This window comes from Trematosphaeria pertusa (genome assembly GCF_010094035.1).
Source record: "Trematosphaeria pertusa strain CBS 122368 unplaced genomic scaffold BU26scaffold_10, whole genome shotgun sequence".
NCBI classification, from domain to species: domain Eukaryota; kingdom Fungi; phylum Ascomycota; class Dothideomycetes; order Pleosporales; family Trematosphaeriaceae; genus Trematosphaeria; species Trematosphaeria pertusa.
The window spans coordinates 2,596-25,973 of NW_022987221.1; the positions used below are offsets into that span (position 1 = coordinate 2,596).

Below are 23,378 nucleotides of genomic sequence, written 5' to 3' on the forward strand. Positions count from 1 at the left end.
GTAAGCGACTAGGCTCTCGTAACTCTAATTCTTAATATAGCTGTTAGTAAACGCTTCTTAATAAAGCTACTTAGTTTAGCTAGATATTATACTGCTATCTCTAGCTAAAGAGGTATTAACCTTTAGATAATATAAGGGCTAGGTTCGCGGTCTCTACTACTATAAGCGTTCTAGAACACCTAGCTAGGTAAGTTAGCTATAGGTAGTACTGTTTCTATAAGCTATAAGAATAGAGACGCTAGTAGAGTAGGTTAAGTTAAATTTAGCTATCTAAAGGTAAGAAGTAGAAGAATACTCTAAGAGCTCTCTATATATATAGAGTACCTATACTAAGACACTAGGTAGAGTTATATAACTTAGGCAAAGCCAAGTCGAGCTAAAGTACTAAGTCGAAGTTAAGTTAGACTATTATAGCTCTTATACTATATATATAGAGTATTAGAATTTATAGTAGAAAAAAAATACTACTTTAGTAAAGATTTAGTAGCTATAAGCGTAACTATAATTCTACTCTAGAAGCTAAATACTATCTACTTTATTAACTTAACGCGTAACACGCTTTATAAATTAGATACTACGTATACGTAAAACTAGCGTATTACTACTAGATAACTTAATTCTAGATTCTTATCTAACTATATATACGTCTACTATACTACTAGTAACTAAATAATACTTAGAAAGCTAGATATAGCTTTCTACTAAGTTTCTAGACTCTTTCTTACTATTAGATAGTAAGCTTATTATCTTTAAGTAATAGAGAGATAGCTTATAAAATAAGCTTTAAGCTAATTAAGACTAGTATATAGAAGAGATAGTAGAGAAGACTAAGAAAACTATTATTATCTATATATATACATAAACTAAGAAAAATATATACTAGACTCTTTCTATAATTCTATATACTCTAAGAAATAGTAGTAAGCTAATTTATTAAAAATATATTATTAATTAGCTAGAGAAGAGCTATAGAAACCTATATAAAAGATTAAATATCTATTATAATTTCTAGAAGCTATATTATTAAAATACTACTAACTTTATATACTTCTAGATTAATTTCTTCTATCTTATATAGAAGTATTAGCTTCTAATAAACTAATAGATAGAGAAATTCTATAAAAAGCTTTCTATAAGTCTATATATATAGATAGATATATATTAATATTAGTATATAAATAATTATAATTAATATATAGACCTTATCTAAAATCTAGCTAAAGAGCTTACTCTAGAAGAAGCTTATATATTTAGAAAAGTTAAAAAGTATAATATACTTATATTAACGCTACGTTACGTACTTATTACTCTTCTAGATATTCTACTAATATCTAATAAAGCCTTAGTAATTAAGAAGCTAATTATCTACTTCTAATACTAGTAACTTAGCTATATAAGCTATAATTACCTAAGCGCTTCTACTACGTAGAAAGCTATTAAGAATATTAATCTAGAGAAGAAGCTTATAGAGTCTATAGAGCTATAAGTACCTAAGAATAATATATTAGAATATAAATCTAATAGTTTAGAAAAAGCCTAGCTCTAGAAGAAATCTTCTCTCTAGAGCTATCTACTAGAGTAATAAACCTGCGTAAAAAGCTATTTAGTAGTTCTACGTTTACTCTACTCTATTAAATATCTATAAATAGTTTTATAATTAAGCTTAGAGGCTTAATTAATACTAGAGTAGGTAGTTACGTTCTAGTATATCTAAAGCACCTTTAGACTCTTAGAAAAAACCTCTATATTAAGCTATTATATATAGAATCTATTTCTCTTACTAGTTATAATAGATAACCTAATAGCTAGATAGATAAATACTTTAAAGCTAATTTAGTACTAGAAAGCTACTAAATACGTACTTATTTTATATATTATAATACTAGCTGCTATAATATAATAATTAGACGTAAGCTACTTAAAAAAGCTAATATATAGGTTAACTATAAGTAGTATATACTAATATAACGTATTTATCTTTATATAATTCTCTTAATCTACTACTAAAGCTTAAGTAGCTTACTAAGCTAATACTAATTACTATAACGCCTTAATATTAGTAGTAGAGAAACTAAGAGTAATATAATAAGAGAAGAAAGAATTATAGTACTAGTAGCTTTAAGAAAACCTATATAAGATAAATAGGTAGCTTAAGAATCTTAACTTACCTACTAGGTTATACTATAAGCTAAAAAAGCTACCTATTTTATAAGAAATATATCTAAAGACTAGACTTAATATTAATATAGTTAGCGCTACTATCTTTATAATTAATATACGTAGAAAAAACGTTATAATTAGATACCTTAGTATCTATAAGGTTAATTAGCTTATTACTAATAAAAAGAAAACCTCTACTACTAATTCTAAGAAGAAGCTCTACTAGTTAATTACTTAGAAGCTTCTATTTCTAGAATACGCTAGCGTAACTATAGCTTATTTCTCTAAAACAAATTCTAATTTATTACTACTATATAGAGAAGGCGTAGATTATAATATTAAGCTTATAGAAGAAAATATACTAACTAATAGCTCTCTCTATAGTATATTACTAGAGTACCTATAGCTTATATATAACTATCTAGAGAATTACCTCTACTATAGCTTTATTATCTATAGTAACGTATTATATATATTACTAGTTCTATTTACTAAAAAGCTAGAAGAAGAATAGAGGTTCTACGTTAACTACTAAAAGTTTAACGCTATTATAAAAAAAAGATACCTATTCTATCTCTTTTATCTAAGAAATACTTACCTACTTATTATATATAAAGGTTTTTATAAAGTTAAATATATAGTAGACTTTTTATAAAATCTAGCTTAATAAGTTAGTAGAAAACCTAACTTTATTTTATATATAATATAGTAACTATAAGTATTATATTCTACTCTTTAGACTTTATAATAGCCTTGCTATCTTTTAATAATATATTAATAAGGTATTATATAGATTACTAGATAATTTCTATATAGTATATATTAATAATATTCTTATTTATTTAGAGAATTCTTTTAAGTATAAGACTTATATTATCTAGATACTTAATTAATTATATAAAGCTAGATTATAAGTAGATATTAAGAAGTTAGAATTTACTATTAAGAGTACTAAATTTCTAGTATAATAGTTTAGCTTAGTATTTACTAGAGTTATATAACCTTATCTAGCGTCTTAGCGCTTAGCTCTCTATATATAGAGAGCTTTTAGAGTATTCTTCTACTTCTTATCTTTAAATAGCTAAATTTAACTTAATCTACTCTACTAGCGTCTCTATTCTTATAGCTTATAGAGATAGTACTATCTATAGCTAACTTATCTAGCTAGGTATTCTAGAATACTTATAGTAGTAGAGATTATAGAGCTAGCTCTTATATTATTTAAAGGTTAATATCTCTTTAGCTAAAGATAGTAGTATAATATTAGACTAAACTAAGTAGTCTTATAAAAAGTATTTACTAATAGCTATACTAAGAATTAGAGTTATAAGAGCCTAATTACTTACTCTAAGAATTAAAGCTATAAGAGCTTTAATTACTTACCTTTCTAGCGCTATATAAGACTACTAGTAGATCTAGTTAGTAGTAGAAAAGATATTTCTAGTAGTAAGCTAAAGAGAGCTATAAGAGCTCTATGTATAGAAGAACTTTTATAAAACTTCTACGTATAGAAACCTTTCTTCTTATTCTAAAAATTAATAATTCTCTACTTTACTAGTAGAGCTAATAATTAGCTACTACGCTAGTAGTATATACTTCTACTTCTTAAATAAGAAGCTATACTTAAGTTAAACTACTTAAATACTATAGGTAAACTCTTATAAAGTAACTCTAGTAGTAAGACTCTAGTCTTATAGTACCTCTTTACTTTAATAATTCTTAAATTCTAGGTAGAGAACCTACTAAGTAGTTATTCTAATTAATATTATTATTATAAATTACCTATTTAATAATATAATATAATAGCTAATAAGAATTAGAATAATAACTTTAAGTAGAAGCTAGTATAGCTATATAAGAGCTTAGTAATATCTAGATTATTAGCTATAGATAGCTCTTATATACTATCTACCTTTATAAAGAAGCTCTAAGAGCTTTTTCTAGAAAAGCTAGACGAAATTATTAATAAATTAGTTAGCTAATTACTTATATACTAGGTACTTAAATAATAAACCTATATATATTACTAGATTACTACTAATATATTTACTAAAGAAGATACTATATATAGAGAGTATTAGAATTTATAGTAGAAAAAAAACACTACTTTAGTAAAGATTTAATAGCTATAAGCGTAACTATAATTCTACTCTAGAAGCTAAATACTATCTACTCTATTAACTTAACGTATAATATACTTTATAAATTAAATACTATACGTATATAAAACTAGCGCGTTACTACTATATAACTTAATTCTAGGTTCTTATCTAACTACGTATACGTCTACTATACTACTAGTAACTAAATAACGCTTAGAAAGCTAGACGTAGCTTTCTACTAAGTTTCTAGACCTACTCTTACTATTAGATAGTAAGATAGTTACCTTTAAGTAATAGAGAGATAGATTATAAGATAAGCTTTAAGCTAATTATAACTAGTATATAGAAGAGATAGTAGAGAAGACTAAGAAAACTATTATTACCTACTTAGAGTACTAGAAGACTACCTAGTTACTATAAGATTAATATTACTAGCTAGATATATAAGAAGACGTTAATACGTATATAGTAGTATATAAGACTTACTACTAGAGCTATACGCTACGTAATAAGATACTAGGTCTTCTAAAACCTCTATCTATCTCTAAGAGAGTATAGTAGAACGTCTTTATAGATTTTAAGAGCTTTTTCTTTAATAAGAAAGAATTTAACTACGTGTACGTTATTATAGACTAGCTAAGTAAGTAGAGCTTCTCTCTACTCTACTATAAGAAAATTATAGCTTAACGTATAGTAAAGCTATATTATTAATATATCTAGCGTATATATAGTTCTTCTAGGTTTATTATATTAGATTATAGTCTATAGTTTACTTTTATCTTTATAGATAAGCTCTATAAGCTTACTAAAATTAAGTAGAAGCTCTCTACTACGTATTACCTATAAACTAATAGAAATATAAAGATTATTAATTAATACCTTAATTAGCGTCTATGTTTATTTATTAACTACTACTAGAATAATTAGTTAGACCTTCTACTCTATATAGACTAGGTATAAGCTATATTACTATATAAAACTATAGAACTAATAGCGTATAAAATTAAATTTAGATACTAACTAATATACTACTAGAATTAGAAGAAGTATATAATAAAGGTCTCTACTTTATATAAGTATTTATTATGCTAGAAAGCTTAGATTTTTACTAAGAAGTAATATAAAGCTATAAAAAAAGCTACTAAAATTATACAAAGTAATATTATAAAAGCGTAAGCTAGGTAGATACTCTAGGTAAATAAAAAGTACTAAGAATCTAATTTTACTATAGATAATCTTATCTATATTAAACCTTATAGCTTTTTAATAGAGTAGTCTAGTATAAAGCTTAACTAGTAGATATATAGCTTTTACCTAATTATTACTATAAAAGGTTACTTTTTCTAGCTCTAGCTATTTATCTATATACGTATATATAATATCTTTTATACTAATAGGCTATAAAAAGTCTTAGAGCTACTACTAGAGTAAGTAGAGCTAGAGTAGCTACCTATTAAGGTTAATAGTAATTCTAAGTAGTCTATATAGAAGATTCTAGATAGCTACCTTTATTAAAATTATTTTTAATACTAAGCTATATAAGTTACGTATAATTCTAACTCTATCTAGTATAATACTACTAGCTTTATTAACGCTCTTTATAAAATAAGAGACTTTTATATAGTCTATCTAAAAAAGCTAAGTTTTCTATTATAGTTAAATACTTAGATTAAGATATATAAAAGAAAGAAGACTCTATAGAAAATAGTAGAGAATTTAAAACCTATATAGATAGAAGAAGATAAGAGAGTAATACGTAAGTATTACTAAGTAGAAGTAAGAAGAGTCTTAGAGCTTAGAAATAAGCTCTCTCTATAAGAGAAAATAATATAATAGTTTAACTTAGCGCTATAACTTAACTTAGCTTCGCCTAAGTTATATAACTCTATCTAGCGTCTTAGTATAAGTATTCTATATATATAGAAAGCTCTTAAAGTATTCTTCTACTTTTTATCTTTAGATAGCTAAATTTAACCTAATCTACTCTACTAGTATCTCTATTCTTATAGCTTATAGAGATAGTACTATTTATAGCTAACTTATCTAGCTAGATACTCTAAGACGCTTATAGTAGTAGAGACTATAAAGCTAGCTCTTATAAGAGAGAGAAGAGAAAGAGAAAGAAAGATATTAGCTACTAGTAGAGTAGCTAGTTATTAGCTCTACTAGTAAAGTAGACAATTATTAGTTTTTTTAAAATAGAGAGAAATTTTTATATATAGAAGTTTTATAGAAGTTCTTTTATATAGAAAGCTTTTAATAGCTTTTTTTAACTTATAGCTAGAGTTTCTTTCTACTATTTTCTAGATCTACTAGTAGTTTTATATAGTACTAAGAGATAAGTAATTAGAGCTCTTATAGCTTTAATTCTCTAGATAAGTAACTAGGCTCTTATAGCTCTAATTCTTAGAATAGCTATTAGTAAATACTTCTTAATAAGGCTACTTAGTTTAGCTAGATATTATACTACTATCTCTAGCTAAAAAGATAATAACCTTTAGATAATATAAGAGCTAGCTTTATAGTCTCTACTACTATAAGTATTCTAGAATATCTAGCTAGATAAGTTAGCTATAGATAGTACTATCTCTATAAGCTATAAGAATAAGAGACGCTAGTAGAGTAGGTTAGGTTAAATTTAGCTATCTAAAGGTAAGAAGTAAAAGAATACTCTAAGAGCTCTCTATATACAGGGTGCCTATGCCAAGGCGCTAGGCAGGGTTATGTAACTTGGGCGAAGCCGAGTTAGGCCGCAGCGCCGAGTCGAACCGTTACACAGATATAATAGCTAGACGAAGATTAGAAATAGATCTTATACGGAGTTTAAGCTTCTCTATCGTCTTAATAAAACTAAGCCGCTTAACACAGAATTCTAGCAAACAAGCAAGCTTAAGAGAATCCTAGTAATCGTGATCGTTAGCCCGGAGAGTAGTTGTCACCCACTAGAAGTCGGAGAGGCGATCTTCGACAAACATGAATGCAATATGAAGAAACTGCCAAGGCGTTTTGCGACACAATAATCGCGGAAGCACTGTGATGTGTTGTCGGTGAATCTTCTAGTTTTGAAGATGGTTTGCTACCTAGCAGTAGGCTGCCTCATCCGTTAAATGTTGGAAGTGCTCTGGACGGAAGGCAGAGCTTCGGGAATGCTGTTTCTGATCGCCTCTAACTCTACCTAGCTTCGCGAAGATGTGTTGGTGGGCATAGTGATTAGTGATTCCGGCCGCTGTCGGGACTAGGAGATGGGAGACGTCATTTTTGGGGCACTTCCTTAGTCGCGAGTCTAGCTTGCGAAGGCAGAGCCTCTCCAGCTCGAGGTTAAAACCGCCTGTATCCTCGAAACATAAATGAAGGTGATGAACGATCTCACTGTTTCGGAGTCTTTCAACAGTGCCGTCGGTGTTAGTTACTTTTGAGTTGTGTCTGCCGTACAATTGAGATGGATCGTAGCGCCGGGGCGGAAGAGGCGGGGGCCGTGAGATGGGCGCGCTCGAGGTCGCCGAAGCGGCAGCTCGAGCTCCCCCCGTGGAAAGAGGTAGCCCATCTCTTCTCGAAGGCAGTGAGCCTTCTAATTCCACGAGGGATAGCTCTATGCTCGTAGAGCCAGGCGACCTATCCGTTTGAGACGTTGGCTGGGAGAGGCGGGACACTGCTGTTTCCGACGTCGAGTTTGCACGTGGCGAGCTGTCTAATTCCACGGCGGTTCGCGATCCCTTCGTAGCTGTCTTTGAAGGCTGTGAGGCTTCCAACTCCGCGGCGATTGTTCGAGACGTGGATCGGGAGTGGTGGGACGCCGCGGGCTCGGATGCAGTGAGGCTAACTACATCCGGGTGAGCTTGATGGGCGAGCGTATAGCGCTCATTCCTCGGCGACTCGTCGTAGGCTGCGTTGGCTGAGTGTCGCACCCCAAAAGGGGAGCTTTGACTTGCCGACGGCTCTTGCGAAGGGGTTGGGAATGCTACCATGACGATTAGCTAGGAAGGCAACGAGACGAAACCAGGCAGCAAGAATGGGCGCATGTTGGGTCCTGTAGGCAACTAGGCCCGCTCTTAAAGCTCCTGCGCCAGCGCATTGCCCGTCCATGTTTTTGACAAGGCGATGTGACAAATTAGCAGTTGCGCGCAGCGGACGAGGGAACCCGTGGGTAGCAGGATGCAGCGAAGGGTAGCAGGATGCAGCGAAGGGTAGCAGGATGCAGCGAAGGGTAGCAGGATGCAGCAAAGGGTAGCAGGATGCAGCGAAGGGTAGCCGGGTGTAGCGAGGTGATGCATAGGGTTGGTCAGGTGCATGGGGGGGAAGCGCGGGGGGGGGGGGGGGGGGCGATGATCGGCGGGGCGATGATCGGCGAGCGATGGTTGGCTCCAGGCTGCAGCCAAGCGCTCGTGTCGCTTCTGCGCCACGTCACCTCATATCACTCCTTCTGGGTTCTGTCCGCCATCTCTGCAACCCCCGCAACCCCCTCCTGCAGCAGCCGCCCATGATGCCACTAGACAACGATAAGGACCGCTATCTTGTATGTATGATGCGAACCTCACGCTCTCACTTACTAACAGCGTGCAGCGAATTTCGAAGGAAGTCTATACGGCTATACCTGAGCTCAGCGAGAAGCCTTTCGGGCAAATAAGCACGAAAGACCGGAACAGGTATAGGGAGGCCTTAAGGTCAGCCTTAGAGAATGATGGATACCCGCTTGATGAGAACTTCTCAACGAATGCAACTACTCGCTTGAAGGATCTAGGTGTGCCGCCAATCCTTTGGCTCTCTTTCTTATGCTCACTGCGTTAGTGAAGGCTTCTCGCAGATATCGAACAGCGAGATCAGCCAAACCGGGCGGAACGGCTAGTCCGGCAGAGAGTCCGGCGAAGTATCCCTACGATCCGACGAAACCTGAGAACGCCAGCCGCCAAGCTGGGTAAATCAGTACCCACCTAGGCAGCGGGTGCTCGCTAGCTCCGATGAAATGCATCTGCAGGATTATCGTTCAATAGCTATTACCTAAAGGGTCTCTTGTGTATCTGCGCCCCGTCCAACCGTAGCGAACCCCCTCCCTTCACTTAATGAATCATGCCGATAGGAGCCACGAACATTGGCCTACCTGCACTCTGCATCTGTGATGTCTTGGGGATACGGAAGAACGCGTTTCATCCATATTTCAAGCTGAACCGAGAGTGGACCCGTGCCCAACAGATCGCCTCTGCGCTGACCTACTCGCCTACAATCAAAGCTCACCCAGCCACCATATCTACCCGTGGAAGGGATGTATTCTTAGTATGGAACAGGATATCAACGGCGTAGGCTCCAATCGTGAGTGAGAATGCGCTCACTCGAAATAGTCTTCCTACCTTCACCTTCAGCTTTCTCAATCTTCCATCGTTTTCTTCTCCCGTCTCAACAAGTCAAAGCATTCCAGGTAAGCCTGTAATCCCTTAGGAAACAGCGCGGATGGTTCGCAACGATGCCGATCTCAAACCGATTCCGAAATCTGACCGCCACTTACCGAAGATGGGTCCCGGGAAGCGCTGAATTCGTCACGTAAAGACGGCTCAGAGTGAATGAGAACGGCGCCATTTCGTTTCTCCGAGGCCGATACAAACATCGATCTTATATCTTTCTCCCTACCTTTTGAGGAAGACACCTGCTCTTCAACGCACGCCGGCTCCTTGCGTCGGCTCTTCTTACACTCGCTCATCATGCCACCTCAAGCCATGATGGATACCCTCCAGGACGTTCTCCAATCGCAGTCCGTAAGTATAGGGGGGTCCGGTCACTGGTGCTGGACGAGCGATACTGACGCAGCGCGTACAGGAAGAGCTTGCCTTGCTCTGCGACGTCGGATCAATCATCGAGCAGATGAAGGTCCTCAGCCGCACCCGGGGTGCGAATGTCGAGGCGCTAGCGGAAGCGCACGTCGCCGAGGTAGATAGGCTGAAGAAGGAACACGCGGCGGAGGTCGAGCGGATGAAGCAGCAGCACGAGACTGAAGTGCGGGGCTTGAAGGAGGAGCATTCGGTAGAGTTTTCGATCCCGTGCGCTTCGATATGTACTGATGAGGTGGTAGAAAGAGGTGGAGATGCTGCAACGTGTGAGTCTTTCGTCGGCATCGCGAAGGGGCCGCACTTACTAAGAGAAATGTACAGGCGCTGTCGGCGAAGGATTATGCTCTTCGCCGGAAGCACGAGGAGCTCGTGCGCAGAGTCGAGCGACCGGTGAATGGGCTGGCTATCCGTCAGATGCCAATCGACGAAGCCACGCAAAGGCAGAGGCTTGCTGCGAAGTGCGTTATCGAAAACGAGATCAAAAATAGCAAGGATGATTACAACCGCATCATGATCGAGAGAGCTGCCGTGGGAGACCAAGAAAGACGTTTCGTACGAGAATGCCAGGACATCCTCCGCAAAGCCAAAGCCTTCATTTGCCGACACTGGGATGAATTGGAAGCCATGCATACGATTATTGGAGATGACTGGCCTATTTTCCCCTTCGAGGTCCGCGAGATTTACAAGATGCTGGAGGACGAGATGGACGAGGTCTGCGCAGAGTACAACGAACTAGGCGAGGAGAGAAAAGATTTGGAAATATTGGGCTCTAAAATCGAAGGAAGAGTCAGCAAGCTAGAGGAGCTGCACATCCACCAGCACGCTGCACACCTTGAAGGCCTCTTCCGCATTGCGGGCGCTGCAGGAATCCAGTTGGAAAGGACCTTGGCCAGGGTCCCTCGGGATAGACCGGTGGAGGAAGAGGAAGTGGAAGATAAGCCGGAGAGGCCTTTCTGGTGGCTGGGATAGGCGGGTAAGCAAACCGTCAGGCAAGAAGACCCAGACAATCAGGCAACTCGGCGGACCTATAGGGATACGTCGCGAAACGACCGCAGAGCTCCTCGGTAGGCTATCGCAGGGAGTCTGTTTTCGAGCCGTTTCGTGTTATCTCTCTTTGTTCGCGCCCTACGCGTTGATAGGCTGATTCCGGTCGCCCTCACACGTCGTAGCCCTGTCAAGAACTGAAGCCGACGACCGCGAGAGAAACGGATAGCCTATCATCGGGTCCGACGCCTCCAACTCAAGGCTGAGGCAGAAATAGGGCCATTGTAGTACTCGTTCATTAGCCGAAGCAAAGACACGTCGCAGACAGGGAGATCTGCACTAAGAAGAAGCGGTTAGGCGGTCACCAAATGTAGTCCGTGGCCCGGTGGCCGGTATGGGAGGCTGGATGTTGACGAGAGCTGCTGTGTAACCTCAGGTGGTTTCGTTGATGAGGATTGCAAACACACCTTAGAGTAATCCTTATTATTCTGATGCCTTTGGCAATGCTGAACAGTTTATTTTCCTCCCTGGTGGATTCTGCTTTCGTGCAGCAAATTCTTTTAGTCGAGTTCGACCTTTATTCAGTATTTAAGGCTCCGACGCTAGCCAACAGCATGCCACCCCAGTCCACCCGCAAAAAAGGGCTAAAGCGGAAGCGGAATGCCGACGATTCTAGACTAGGAAGCAGAAGAGTCAGGGTCTATCGCAAACCAAACAAAGACCTCGAAGACTTGTCTGAAGGTATGGGACCACTTGCATGACATTTAGTTCCAAGATAGGGCGCGACGGCGGCGCTAACATCGAGCGAAAGACGAACTCTCACAACCCGTGCCGATCACGCCGAGAAAAGAAAAAACCGCTCGCTCCGGCTCAGCATACCGAACGCGATCCCGCACGAGGGCTGGGGCGAGCCTTACCCCACCACGCGCAGCATCTCGCTCATCGCATGAGCCTTCGAAGAAAGTGATGAAAGGAAAGGATCGAGCAAGCGTGCCGGGGGAATTGATAAGGCTCACGTGGGAGGAGATAGGGGAATCGCCATTCGACCACCTGGCAGAGGATATTTACTTTACCGTTGATGATAGGCTTAAGAAAGAGGATATAGGCCTAAGAAAGAGGATGAGAGACCATCAACCAAGGAAGAAGGGCAGGCGTAGTCAACGGGCAGGGACGGCAGGATAGGTCGAGAACCTATAAACCGCTGGATGACTTTCACATTTAAAGCCGCTGGTCGGTATCTGTGTTACTGACAAGAAATTGATTACTGTTGAAGATCGCGTCGTCTCGATAGTTCTATGCCGTCTTCGAACCATCCATTCCATCAAACCAAGCTTGATGTCAACATCGCCTATTCCTCTCCTCCTTTCCCACTCATGAAAACTCCCCTTCCCCTTCCCATTCCCTGCCCTCTCCTCATCACTCCTATTGCGGCTCGCTCCCACTCGGTCTCTCCAGCCCCGGCTCGGTACACGCCGGTGTGTCCGCATGCCCGCCGCATTGAAAGGTGCAGGCGAACAAAACCTTGAAAAAGCAGCCACTGCAGGCATCCTGACAGTTGTAACCTACGACGCAGCGGCGCTGAAGGTGCTCGGAGCGCGGCTGCACATGCACGAGGGTCTCGTTGGCGTGGTGGACGTTGATGTCGGGCGCGATGAACGGTCGAGGGACGGCCATGGCGTTGGCGGCGGCGGCGAGGGTGAGGATTGTGGTGAAGATCATGGTGGTTGGTGGGGTTGGTATTGACGCTGAGATGCTTCAGGGTCTTGTTTTCTGGCGGAAGGTGGTTGATCGGTTGGTTGGTGGTGTTGTATTGCGTTTCGGGAAGTGCCTTTGTGTGGTGGAAAGTTGGAAGTGGATGTGCTCTCTCAAGAGAGCAGGGTGGCCGCTATTTATTCCTTTGGACTGCTGGCTGCGTCGAATATTTCGGATTTTGCAAGAATATCTCGGTACGGTTTCTGATGTTGGGCTGTCATACCGTTACATCTTACTCGTTGGAGGAACGCAACCGTGGTTGATAGCGGGAACTACCATATGAAAGGTTGGAATCGGAAGGATCGGGCGCGAGGGGCTTCGGGCTGCCTATCCTTCACCAAAGGTCAAGTGGCATGATAGCTCACAGGCTTGATTACGGTGCTGTTGTTGGCTCCATTCTTGGGTTATGTCAGACCGCGTGCGCGAGTTCTTGCATCGGGACTTTGAATTGTTCCGCGACCCATGGGGGTTTCTCAACGGTATAGCACATGCTATTCCAAGCGACCCACCCAATCTTTGCCACGACATCGCCGACGACCTTCCAAAAGTCCTTGCTCTTGGAGTAGGTATATTCACTCTTGATCGAAGTCTTAGCAGATGTCCAGGCTCGGCCGATGCACTTCTGTAGGTAGGGTAGAACGTTCGTGTGAATCCAGCACTTAGTGGGCTCGAAAACGCGCTTCTTTGCCCAGTCCCAGGCCTTGTGGCATTGCTTCTTGACGAAGGTGCTAGTCGCACATGCGTTTGTACCGGCTGTAGATGCGAACATCAAAGCTTTCGTGTACATGTCGGATACCTCGTATACGTCCTGGATGGTGGCGGCAGCTTGGCTGACGAGGCGCGGAATATGGCCAATATACGGTCGAAATGCATGCCCCAATGGCGGCGGGCGGTGGCCGTGGAACTCACCATGTTGGATGACTTCCGAACCTAGCGCATATTGGACGCCGTAAGCATCATGGGAGTCGATCAGCGTTAGGTTGGAGAAGGCGACCTGATAGCAGATTGGGGGTTCGGTACCGCGGATGGACTCTCCAGGCTCCATATTGAGGTTCAGCGCGGCTCCTGAGTTCGGAATAGAGATGCAATTAGCGGTTGGAGGCAGCGAATCCGCTTCGGAATCATTAGCGACGGCATAATTCAAGAGTTTGGGAGGATGGGACAATATACCAGACACATCGACCGCTGGAGCACTCGAGGGATTGAGGAACAGCTCGAGCTCAATTGCAGGCTTCATCCTAGTGCGAATGCGGGTTCAGCAGAGTTTCGATTCTCGGTAGAGTTGTAAACTGGTAGATGAGGTTGAGGAACTACAGCAAGAGCGGGGGCAACGGGGAATAGTGGGGGTCAGTGGGTGCTCTTCGCGCTAAGCAGGCAGTCACGCTGCAGACATTCACCAGGGGGCTTAAGACTTCCGGGGAGCCACGACTACGAAATCCGCTGCACGGCGGGGCCCCACAGTCTTGGGTGAATCAAACGATTGAGCGAATATCCAGGGAACGCTACCAGAACGAATGAAAAACACAGAAAGAGGACTTGCCGTTGCCTTCAGAAGTCTCTAATCCCAATCAGCTCTTGCAATATCTCTTCCTGATGGCGGAATGCGTAGCTAACATGCCCTTCGCCGTCCTTCAAATGCAGATTGACGTTGGGCATAAGCTCTTGGGCTTTCAGAACCATGGCAACCGGGCAGTTGATGTCGTCCGACCCATGCCACAACGCTAATGGAACCCCTTCTTCCCCAATATCCAGGTCACTCAGCTCGAAACCCCAAGGACTCCCATTCAGCCTGGCTTCCCACGCCGACCCCTGTCCGCCTTGTCTAAGCCCTTCTCTTGTCCCTTCAATGAAAGCCTCTCTGTTCTTCTCGTCTTTCATAGCATTCCGGTCAACCTCAGGCCTGCTCTCGATCTCTTTCATGAGTAGGTCTTCAAAGACCTTCGGATCCTCATTTCGCGCTGCTTTCCCCATTGCCATATCCAACATAGTACCCACAAGTCCAGGCATCCACGGCCCAACCCACAGTAGCATCCTGGCAAAGAACAGCATCCCTGCCGTGCCGAACGAAACGGGGTATAGTCCAGATACCACGGCTGCACCCGCTAACCGCTCCTTTGGGATGTGCTTGACACAAGCCAGTGTATACGGTCCGCCTCCACTGAGTCCTGTCACATAAAACTTGTGTATCTTGAGGTGGTCGGCGAGTGCGAGGACATCGTTCGGCCAATCGAGGAGCGTGCGGTTGGGCTGAAAGGTGGAGTTGCCCATTCCGGGACGATCTGGGGCTATGAGGCGAACATTAAGCCTTGCCGCTGCGGAGTGCCACAGCTTCCCTTCTAACCTTGAGGAGGGGAACGCATGGAAGTAGAACACAGTGGTCTGCGGCATCGGCGAGCCATATACGGCGTATGAGAGGACGCGGCCGTCGGAGAGGGTCAGGGACTCGGATTCTCGCATTTTGGGCGTCTTTTTAGGTGCTCAAGCGGTAGAGAGCGGTGTCTGAGACCTGTAGGCGACATAATCGGCGCCTGAGGGATTATGACAGGATCGACGGAGGAGTTAGGGGTCCGCCCTGAAGGATCAGGATCAGACGAGGTTCGTTTGCCAAGACACGCTACGCTGCGACGAGCATGGTGCATGGTCAGCCGACGCGTCAATCTCAACGTCGGCTCTTACAGCCTTCCTACCACATCTCACACACGCCTCACTCGTGCATCTAACAGCATCTGGTATGTTCCTTAGGAAGAAGAGCGTAGATCTTGTACCCTAATCTACATCTGCATGTCAGTATCCCCGTTGAACCTCTCCAAAGATTTACTGAGGCGCATATGCACCTCGCTGGAACAGGATCCCCTCCTGCCTGGGGAACCGCCGATGGCCTCTTTGTACCCGCTCAAGGCTCTGGTTCCTCGGTTTTATTATTAAAGCATTCTCCCATCCGCAGAAAGCAACTTCACCAAGAGACGAGACACCACGGACACATCCGAGATCTTCTCCATCATTCCAAGCAATCCTACCGCGCCGCTAACGGTATTGAGGTCTTGCGCTTTCCTTGCCCCTGTCTTCTCCCAGACTGCGGGCGGGACATCAAGGTACCAGGAGCTCTCTCCGTTCGATGCTGTATCGTTAGCCATATCAGCCGTACAGTACATGCTTTAGGCTTGTCCGCTCCGGAATGGCGGTGTCGCCTGGCTCTAGGGTTTCGGCGCGGGGTTCCACGAGCTATGGATTGTTCTGCACCAACCGTCGTTTGCTGTGGCGACACCTACTCCCAACTATATCCTCACCATCTTCAGCTGTGCCAATAGCTCCTCAATCCCCTTGATCTTGTCAACGCACGCCATTTAGCGGGCGGAGTTGAATACAAAGCAAACTATGTGGAGGAGACCGGGCGCTCGAATGGCCAGTTAAATAGCTGGTATGCCTCGTGCGGTTAGTCAGCGGCCCGTTCACTGCGACGCGCAGGTGTCGCAATGAGCGCATGGCTTTGTACTAATATGACTATATCGAATTCACAGTGTACTAGGGGCAAAATCCGTTGTTCTACCAATCGAGGAATCCAGTAGAATCGGAATCTTCACATCGTCGAATCGAACTGTATCACATGCGCTCAGCACACTCAGCTTTCAAGATTTCAAAGAACTCCCGCACTTTAAATATGGACGGGCATGTTTTGTTTTAGCCGAAGACGGGAGGATATATAGGAGGGCCCTCTGGTATTCACTTGTATCCATTCGTACCCGCTCAATTTGCTTGGACATTGCTATCGCTTGCTGGACCTCGATGTGCTACCGCGAAGTGACACTCAATCGCATCCACGAATGCGCTTCAGTGGGCACTACCTTTTCCCCGGCTTCTCGTAATACTGGCTTTCTAATCTGGAGCGAAGTGTAGCATTTCAAACTCGAGGATGTCTGCGATGCCGGTTAGGAGAGAAGCGGTCGTCGGGGCCGCATGGGCCGCGCTCTTGCGCAACTCTTGGATATCGGCCACATCTGCTCCACTCTCTTCGCTTCCCTATGATGGATGTCACCTCGATTCGATGCACCGTATTCTACTGATAACCTACCTTAAGTTTGGCTATCAGCCCGTCAAGCCACTCCCACCGGGGCACGCTACTCCTCTCCATGAGCCGGGGCATTCCGTCCTCGTTCTCGTCGGCATTCATCTTGTCTGAGTCCGATGCAGGGGCGCGTGTCACTGAGGTGATATTGTGATCATTGGTGTTTGAGGACTTTCCTTCATCTCCCGCCTCCTACAAGCCGTGAGCTTTTTCCTGCTTGAGGATGCCCCTGTCATGGGCTTACTATCTTTAGCTGAGCGAACAGGTCTTCGATTTTCTCGATCTTGTTCTTTTGTGCCATATTCTGTTATGGGAGTCGGTTGTGTTCCCAATGGTGAGTAAGAGCTGTCTTAGGGAAGGTCATTGGCAACTTATACAGGGTGGAAGATTAATCGCAGAACTTCACATCAGTTTTTATTCACTGCCGCACCGCTGTTACTGTAGCCATGTATATGGGAGCGCCGCATAAAGAGGCGGATGCATAGCAAATGATGAATCTGCAGCTGATATTGATGAAGGAACCTCAGGACAACCCGGTCGGGCACTTGGATCGCCATCCTCCCACTGTCCCACGAACTTTAACGCATCGTTTATCCCAGAACCCACCGACGTGAAGTCACTACAGTCAACGCCAATTCCAACGCACGCCCACGCTGAAAAATCTGGCTCGACCCTACCGCCTCAAACCCCTGCCTCCCTGTCGAGGCGTCAGCGCTCCATTTCTTTCTCCGGCAATATTGCGCCTTCCTCACACCGTCGTAAGATCCGCCGCTCATTCGCGTCCTGCCTCACAGCCCAAGCAAGATATCCAACCGCACCGATCAAGATGAGGAGCAGAACGAAGAAGGCGTAGGAAGCCCAGCTTCCGTACAAGTCATCGAGGACCTCATCGTGCGGGATGTCGATGCTGCGCTTGTCCCAGCAGGAGAAGCTATAGCATGGTTTGCTAGTATTGCCGCCCATGGTAATTTCGTATCGCTTATGTGATGCTAGTAGAGATGTTGTGTAGGGGATCGATGTGGATTCTGGCTTCGATATATATATACAGGTATTGGTGAGAGAGAGGGGAAGAGTAGCGAGCAAGGTCCTAGTTTTATGTGTCTCGCAAGTGGTGTAACACCGTGGGAGGAGATTGCATTGAAGGATAAAATACGGTTCTTCACGTGCGACGTCATTCACATCCTCCTCTCGCTGCAAGGTCACACACATGCTGCCACCCGCCGCCGTGAAACGAAAAACAGCATCCTCACGTCTCCCTTCCCCAATCATTCCCCGCCTCCGCCTCGCTCTCCCCGCCGCCAATCTTCCGAATAGATCGCAGCTTCTCCAACTTCCTCTCGCACCACTTCTTCTTTACCAGGACGTCCTTCCTCATGGGCTCAACGTGCGGACTCAGTTTTTCCATTGCTTCAAGCAGCGTGAGTGTCGTTTCGATCGTGTCGAGGTGCGATAGCATCATCAGCTCAGCTTGCTGGAGGAGGATCTCGAAGCCGTCAAGATTGTCGGTGCATTTGCCATCCATCTGCAGCATCGTTAGCGTCACTCCGCATACGACGGGCAAAGGCATGCGACTCACGCTCGCCATCTCTCCCAATACCTGCTCGACCGACACTTCCCTCTCGCCGCTTTCATCGATGGTCTCTAGCGATGCGACTTCGCTATCGCGGAGCGTCGCTTGGCTCGACCGCGCGCTCAGCGGTTGACTATTGGCGCTTGTAGGCCGCGGATTGGGAAGCGGTTTGTTGACGTCCACTTGGCGCATGCTTTCTGCGGACTTTTGGTGGAGGACATTCCGGAGGACTTGCTTGAGCAGGCTTTTTGGCGGCATTGTGGGTCAATGTGTTTGAGTGGGGGTGAGGGTGGGTGAGAGGAGTTATGGTTTGTGGTCGGAAAGTAAACACATATGCAGAGAGGCGGTGGTGGGATGTTTGCTAGATGGCTCTCTTTCACCGGAACAGATCCGCGCGCTGAGTCTGCGTTGGCCTTGGAAAAGCCCCGCGAGAAGTACTTCAGAGGGTAGTACAATGTTAGAGAAAACAAGGCTAAACCTTAGCAACGCCCTCTGTATACAGCTTATTCTCTCTTAACTACAGGATGCGCAAGGCGCATATACCGCAATATACATCTCTATACCGCCTTCGTCCCCCCATTTCACATCCAAGGTTGCTTACACGCCTAGGACAATCAAAGAGTATAGATTCAATTGAGATTTGGTATCAAACTGTGACGTATCATATTCCTAACCGTCCCCTCAATGCGGGGTCCAAAGCAGGGCAGAGAAATACTACGAAGTCGTTATTGCTCCCGCAAATCTCCCCCACAAGCGCTCGTTAGAACGGACAGCATTGCCATTCCATTGCGCCTCTCAGTCCTAATCAATTCATGCCAGGTGGTCGCCCATGAGCATGCTTCAATGACGTCGAAGCGGCTTCTCGCAGAGCAGCAAGATCTACCGAAGAGGAAGGACGTGCATTTCCATCCCAGGCCGCCGCATGCGCTTCTGCGGTGGACAGTCCCTGTCCCTCAAGGGCATTGGCAGCGGCAATGCGAGCCGTCATGCCCCTTCCCGGTTTCTTCTTTCCCCTGCCCCTCCTCCCTCGCTTTTTGGGATGACCTTGTACGCCGGCATGGACTTGGGGTTGTTCGGCGTTGCCTACGTTGCTGTTTTGTTCTCCTGCTTCTCCTGCTTTTGTTCTAGTATTGTGGAAGCTAGGTGCTGGTGCTACGGATTGTTTGGGCCCTCCATCTTGATCGTGGTGGAGTATACTGGAGGAATTGGCCGAAGCACGGCTTCCGTTGCCAACATTGGGGGTCACAAGGTCCGGAGCCCAGAGTTGATGGTTCGGGATGATCGGAGCTGCAGTGGCAGTAGCCGGGAAGGGCTTCCCGGATGGGATGTTGAATTTGGCCCGCCATTCTTGAAGCCAAGGCATAGGTTGTGCCTCAAACCCTACGCGTGAATGAGGGGATATGTGCAAGGGAGCCTGGGGATGCGCAATGGGCTGCGCCGCCGTAGTACTCACATGCGAGGAAGGGAGGATCGGTGGAGCTCCCATGCTGATTTTCGCGTTCTCCGAAGCCGGTCGTACTGAGGCCTCATCCAGCTTACCTGTATCGTGGCGCTGAATTCGAACTCCAGTATGCGGATCAAAAGCCTTTAGCGTCCCATTCGCAATGGCCTTGGTCCGGCAATCCCGCTGGTGCTTCATGAAAAACCACCCAGGGTCGCTGATTTCTATGCCGCAATTCGTACAGTGTGAGGATGCCTTTATAGAGAAGCCAGATTGTTCCCGCGGTACACACGTTCGGTTGTGTTCGGTCCAGTCCGAGTACGTCGTTCCGTCTTCGCGCCTCGCGTAGGGAATCTCGAACTTCTGGTAACACCTGTTGCATTTTGACATTCGTGTCATCGGAAGCTTTGTCGCGGGAAGAGATTCATCATCCTCTTTCTTCACAGGCGGCCGTGGATCCAAGGCTGGTGACGAGGGGGATGAAACAATCGGAGTGGATTCGCGAAGGGGAATGATCTTCTGCAACACCATCGGACGTGTCATTTCCATCTCTGGAAGAGGCGCCTCCGTGGAAGGGCTCAGTTCTGTGCCCACAGTATGCTTCTGAGGGCTCGTAGATGAGAAGGATACTCCGCGCTGCGCGGGCGTAAGATAATCCGGATTCGCCAGCTTCTTCTCAACCACACTCAAGCCACTCCAATACTCTCCACACTTCGCGCTGCCCTGTAAATGCGCCCAGAAGCTCTCATAATGCACCGTCCTCTTACAGTACGGGCAGACTCGCTGGTCACCGTACACATCAATGTTTCCAGTAGTTCGTGAGAGCGCTTCTGTGTGGCAGCGCGGAGAGTGGACATTGAAGAACCACTCAATGCGTGGGAAACTGTTACTGCAGTACTGGCATTTTATGGACGGTGGAGTGTAGTGGGGTTTGGAAGCGAGCTCGGTGGCGCGGGAGCGTTCCATGTCGATGTCGCGGTTGGAATGTTCGAGCGCGGTTTCGAGAGGGCCGTAGAGCGCGTCGAGCTCGTCCATGGCGGGCATGACTACTTGTGGAGACCGAATAGGTGCGTTGTCTGGTGAGTATTTGTTTGGTCTGGGAGGCGGCGGTTTCGGGTTGTGCTTCCGTGGTGGGGCAAACATATCGATGAGTAGAGAATGCAAGGGCGAGAGAGCGGGTTAAAGAGCAAACTTATGTCTGCCTAGTGTGTCTTGGTTGGTGAGGCACGAATATCTGGCGTCACCGAATGTTTCACCCAGAGAATGGTACAGATATCAAGATATCGGGAATGTCGCAATTCACTCAAGCATAACTAGTGGAAAGTGCACAAGTTCCGCTCATAGTTTCGTGGACGTAGCTAAACCGTGAGTGCGACCTCGAAAACTTGAACAGGGTAACTTTGCAAAGACCAAGTACCAAAACGCACGTACATAAACGTTTTGTAGGTATGTAAAGCTTCAGCGATCCATCAAGTCCTCTACCTAAAACCGGTAAGATCTAACATGAGCTTCTCACAGACACCCGAGCTCTTCTAGGTGGCCCAAAAGCGATATTCCGCCCAATCGATTCCCAACCTGAGCGGCCCGGGCAGAGGGAAGAAGCACAGCTCGTACTCCTCGTCAACTTTCATGACCCGCGCGCATATCCGGCGCCTGGAAATGCAGTTGTCGCAGGCTCTCTTCGGATTGCCCATAACTGTCGAAAAGCTCATCCAGGATGGACCCTTCTTCGCGTTGTAGACATCGACACAAAAGCCTCTCTGAGCATGCCGGGCTCGGTTTTCTTCCGCAACTAGAGTCACAAAACGGCGGTGCGTTCTTGAGCCTTGCTGATTCCGGTTCTTCACTTGAAACTAGATCTCGAACTTCTCTTCCATCTTCGTCCTGGTTGCCTCCGGAAGTTGGGCAAATGGCTTGTATTCACCACCGTCTGGATCTTGAGAGGGTACGAATATGCACCAGTCGATACTCTCCGCGATGTGGTACTATTCTGGTGGAGGTCCCCTTAAGTTTCTTTTCTGTTCTGCCCCAGATTTTCGAGAGGTAGGAATGAGAACGCGCGATCGACAGGCTGTAGTTAAGCGCCCATCGTTTTCATCGTCGGAAGAGGGCGGCGGAGTTCCCAGGTCAATGATATGGCTTCGGACATCAGCCACATCCTTGGTACGCTCTGCTTTGCGTGAGCTATCTAGACCATGAGTGGGAGCTTGAAGATCGTTGTAGCTGGCTACGCGGGCGGGCTCTGTTCGTTCCACAGAGCTCACGGCTAGCGCTTGATAGATCGAGCCATAGATCTTCTGCATCCTCAGTCGCTTCGGTCGTAGTGAGGCCGGCTCAGTTGCGCCTTCGAGGGCAGCGGGTAGAGATCTCTTCGCAGGAATCGAGCTTGCCGTTGGGACTGCTCGTGAAATCAAACCTGTGCCACTTTTAGCATAGCCCTTTGGGACCCCGCAACCCTGCGTACCGATCGGTGCCTGTGAATCGAGCTCGTCCCTCAACTCGATCAGGCGCAGGCGCACTAAGCGCTCGAGTTCCTCTTTGCTAGCCCCAAGATAGCACTCAAGCAAGAGCGTCCTCAGTCTGTCCTTGCCGAGAGAGCTCAGAGATGCCGCGGATTGTTTCGCGGACATTCGGAGCAGGTTTTGGAGTTTATCTGAGGTGGTGACGGGGCTGCGCCCCGGACTTGTAGTGGACATGTCGCGAGGTCGTGCAGATTGAAAGTAGTATTGTAGATGCTGTCGAAATAGCTGCAGTCGACGGTGTTTGCCTATGTGGACGGAAGGGCGCGTCGGGTACTAAGCCCCATTCGGCGCCTAGTACTAGCAATCAACCTCATCTCTGGGACAAGATTCATCGCTGTGGCAGAGCTCAAGACTAATCAAAGGACATAGTCCTCCGGCAAGTTCTCTGTCTGAGACTCCTCTGTAGGACACCCCAAGAGCTTGCTAAAAGAGCAATGGAAGGACTTCAGGACGTTTAGGCGTAGCCTTAGCGAAAGAGGCCAGCGTTGAGACTACGCCCTCGTTATCGGCGCCTAAACTATTCTTTTCTGTTAGAATATACTGCCTTCTTATAGTTCTATAATACCCCATTATTTTCTTTTTATCTTAGCGTCTTTTAAAGTGCTTTTGCACGTAGGCAGAAGCTCTGTTTTGCTATTAGTTAGCATACCCTCTATAGATCTGTGACTTAAAACGAGAAAAATCAATCAATCGATCAAGATGCCCTTTTCCCTTATCGATTATGACCCGGCGAGCGAAATCACTGGCTCTTTCGACAAAATTGCCATCTCTAGGAGGGCGAAGAGTATACCCAAGACCTCGTATTCAGTGTTGGAAAGCTCGATATGCTCGCTTTCAAGGCGCTCTTCCATTCACCGTCTTCAGCAGATATCCCAGCGAGATCGCCTGGACCGACTTCTCGTATGCTATGGCTAGCATAGGCTTCTCGGTGGAGAAGCTCCACGGGTCGGCGTGGCAGTTTACAACAA

At 45.0% G+C, this 23,378-nt stretch overlaps 7 protein-coding genes across 7 annotated transcripts; 1 reads left to right on the plus strand and 6 right to left on the minus strand.

Annotated features, from left to right (window-relative positions):
- Window positions 1-7,286: 7,286 nt before the first annotated feature.
- BU26DRAFT_552417 (uncharacterized protein) lies at window positions 7,287-8,357 on the minus strand. The gene has a single exon (XM_033832153.1). The coding sequence runs from the start codon at window positions 8,225-8,227 to the stop codon at window positions 7,343-7,345; it is 885 nt and encodes a 294-aa protein (XP_033681364.1). The 5' UTR covers window positions 8,228-8,357; the 3' UTR covers window positions 7,287-7,342.
- Window positions 8,358-9,952: 1,595 nt separating this feature from the next.
- Window positions 9,953-11,537, plus strand: BU26DRAFT_606643 (uncharacterized protein; the record flags this gene model as incomplete). Its single annotated transcript, XM_033835680.1, has 4 exons — window positions 9,953-10,006; window positions 10,068-10,271; window positions 10,321-10,344; window positions 10,400-11,537. 4 exons carry the CDS (start codon window positions 9,953-9,955, stop codon window positions 11,045-11,047), a joined length of 930 nt encoding a protein of 309 aa, XP_033681365.1. The 3' UTR covers window positions 11,048-11,537.
- A 1,686-nt stretch (window positions 11,538-13,223) lies between these two features.
- Window positions 13,224-14,051, minus strand: BU26DRAFT_566745 (uncharacterized protein; the record flags this gene model as incomplete). Its single annotated transcript, XM_033833567.1, has 1 exon — window positions 13,224-14,051. One exon carries the CDS (start codon window positions 14,049-14,051, stop codon window positions 13,224-13,226), a length of 828 nt encoding a protein of 275 aa, XP_033681366.1.
- A 155-nt stretch (window positions 14,052-14,206) lies between these two features.
- On the minus strand, window positions 14,207-15,380 carry BU26DRAFT_44388 (alpha/beta hydrolase fold domain-containing protein). Its single transcript, XM_033824554.1, has one exon. It carries the CDS (start codon window positions 15,269-15,271, stop codon window positions 14,363-14,365), a length of 909 nt encoding a protein of 302 aa, XP_033681367.1. The 5' UTR covers window positions 15,272-15,380; the 3' UTR covers window positions 14,207-14,362.
- Window positions 15,381-16,687: 1,307 nt separating this feature from the next.
- Window positions 16,688-18,325, minus strand: BU26DRAFT_606646 (uncharacterized protein; the record flags this gene model as incomplete). The annotated part of the gene is made up of 5 exons (XM_033835681.1): window positions 17,630-18,325; window positions 17,555-17,574; window positions 17,122-17,181; window positions 16,884-17,069; window positions 16,688-16,831 (listed from the first exon to the last, which is right to left on the minus strand). Exons 1-5 carry the CDS (start codon window positions 18,144-18,146, stop codon window positions 16,688-16,690), a joined length of 927 nt encoding a protein of 308 aa, XP_033681368.1. The 5' UTR covers window positions 18,147-18,325.
- A 927-nt stretch (window positions 18,326-19,252) lies between these two features.
- Window positions 19,253-21,031, minus strand: BU26DRAFT_566749 (uncharacterized protein; the record flags this gene model as incomplete). Its single annotated transcript, XM_033833568.1, has 1 exon — window positions 19,253-21,031. The coding sequence occupies one exon, from the start codon at window positions 21,029-21,031 to the stop codon at window positions 19,253-19,255; it is 1,779 nt and encodes a 592-aa protein (XP_033681369.1).
- An 842-nt stretch (window positions 21,032-21,873) lies between these two features.
- Window positions 21,874-22,584, minus strand: BU26DRAFT_506978 (uncharacterized protein; the record flags this gene model as incomplete). The annotated part of the gene is made up of 2 exons (XM_033826965.1): window positions 21,874-22,304; window positions 22,353-22,584. The coding sequence occupies 2 exons, from the start codon at window positions 22,582-22,584 to the stop codon at window positions 21,874-21,876; spliced, it is 663 nt and encodes a 220-aa protein (XP_033681370.1).
- Window positions 22,585-23,378: the final 794 nt, after the last annotated feature.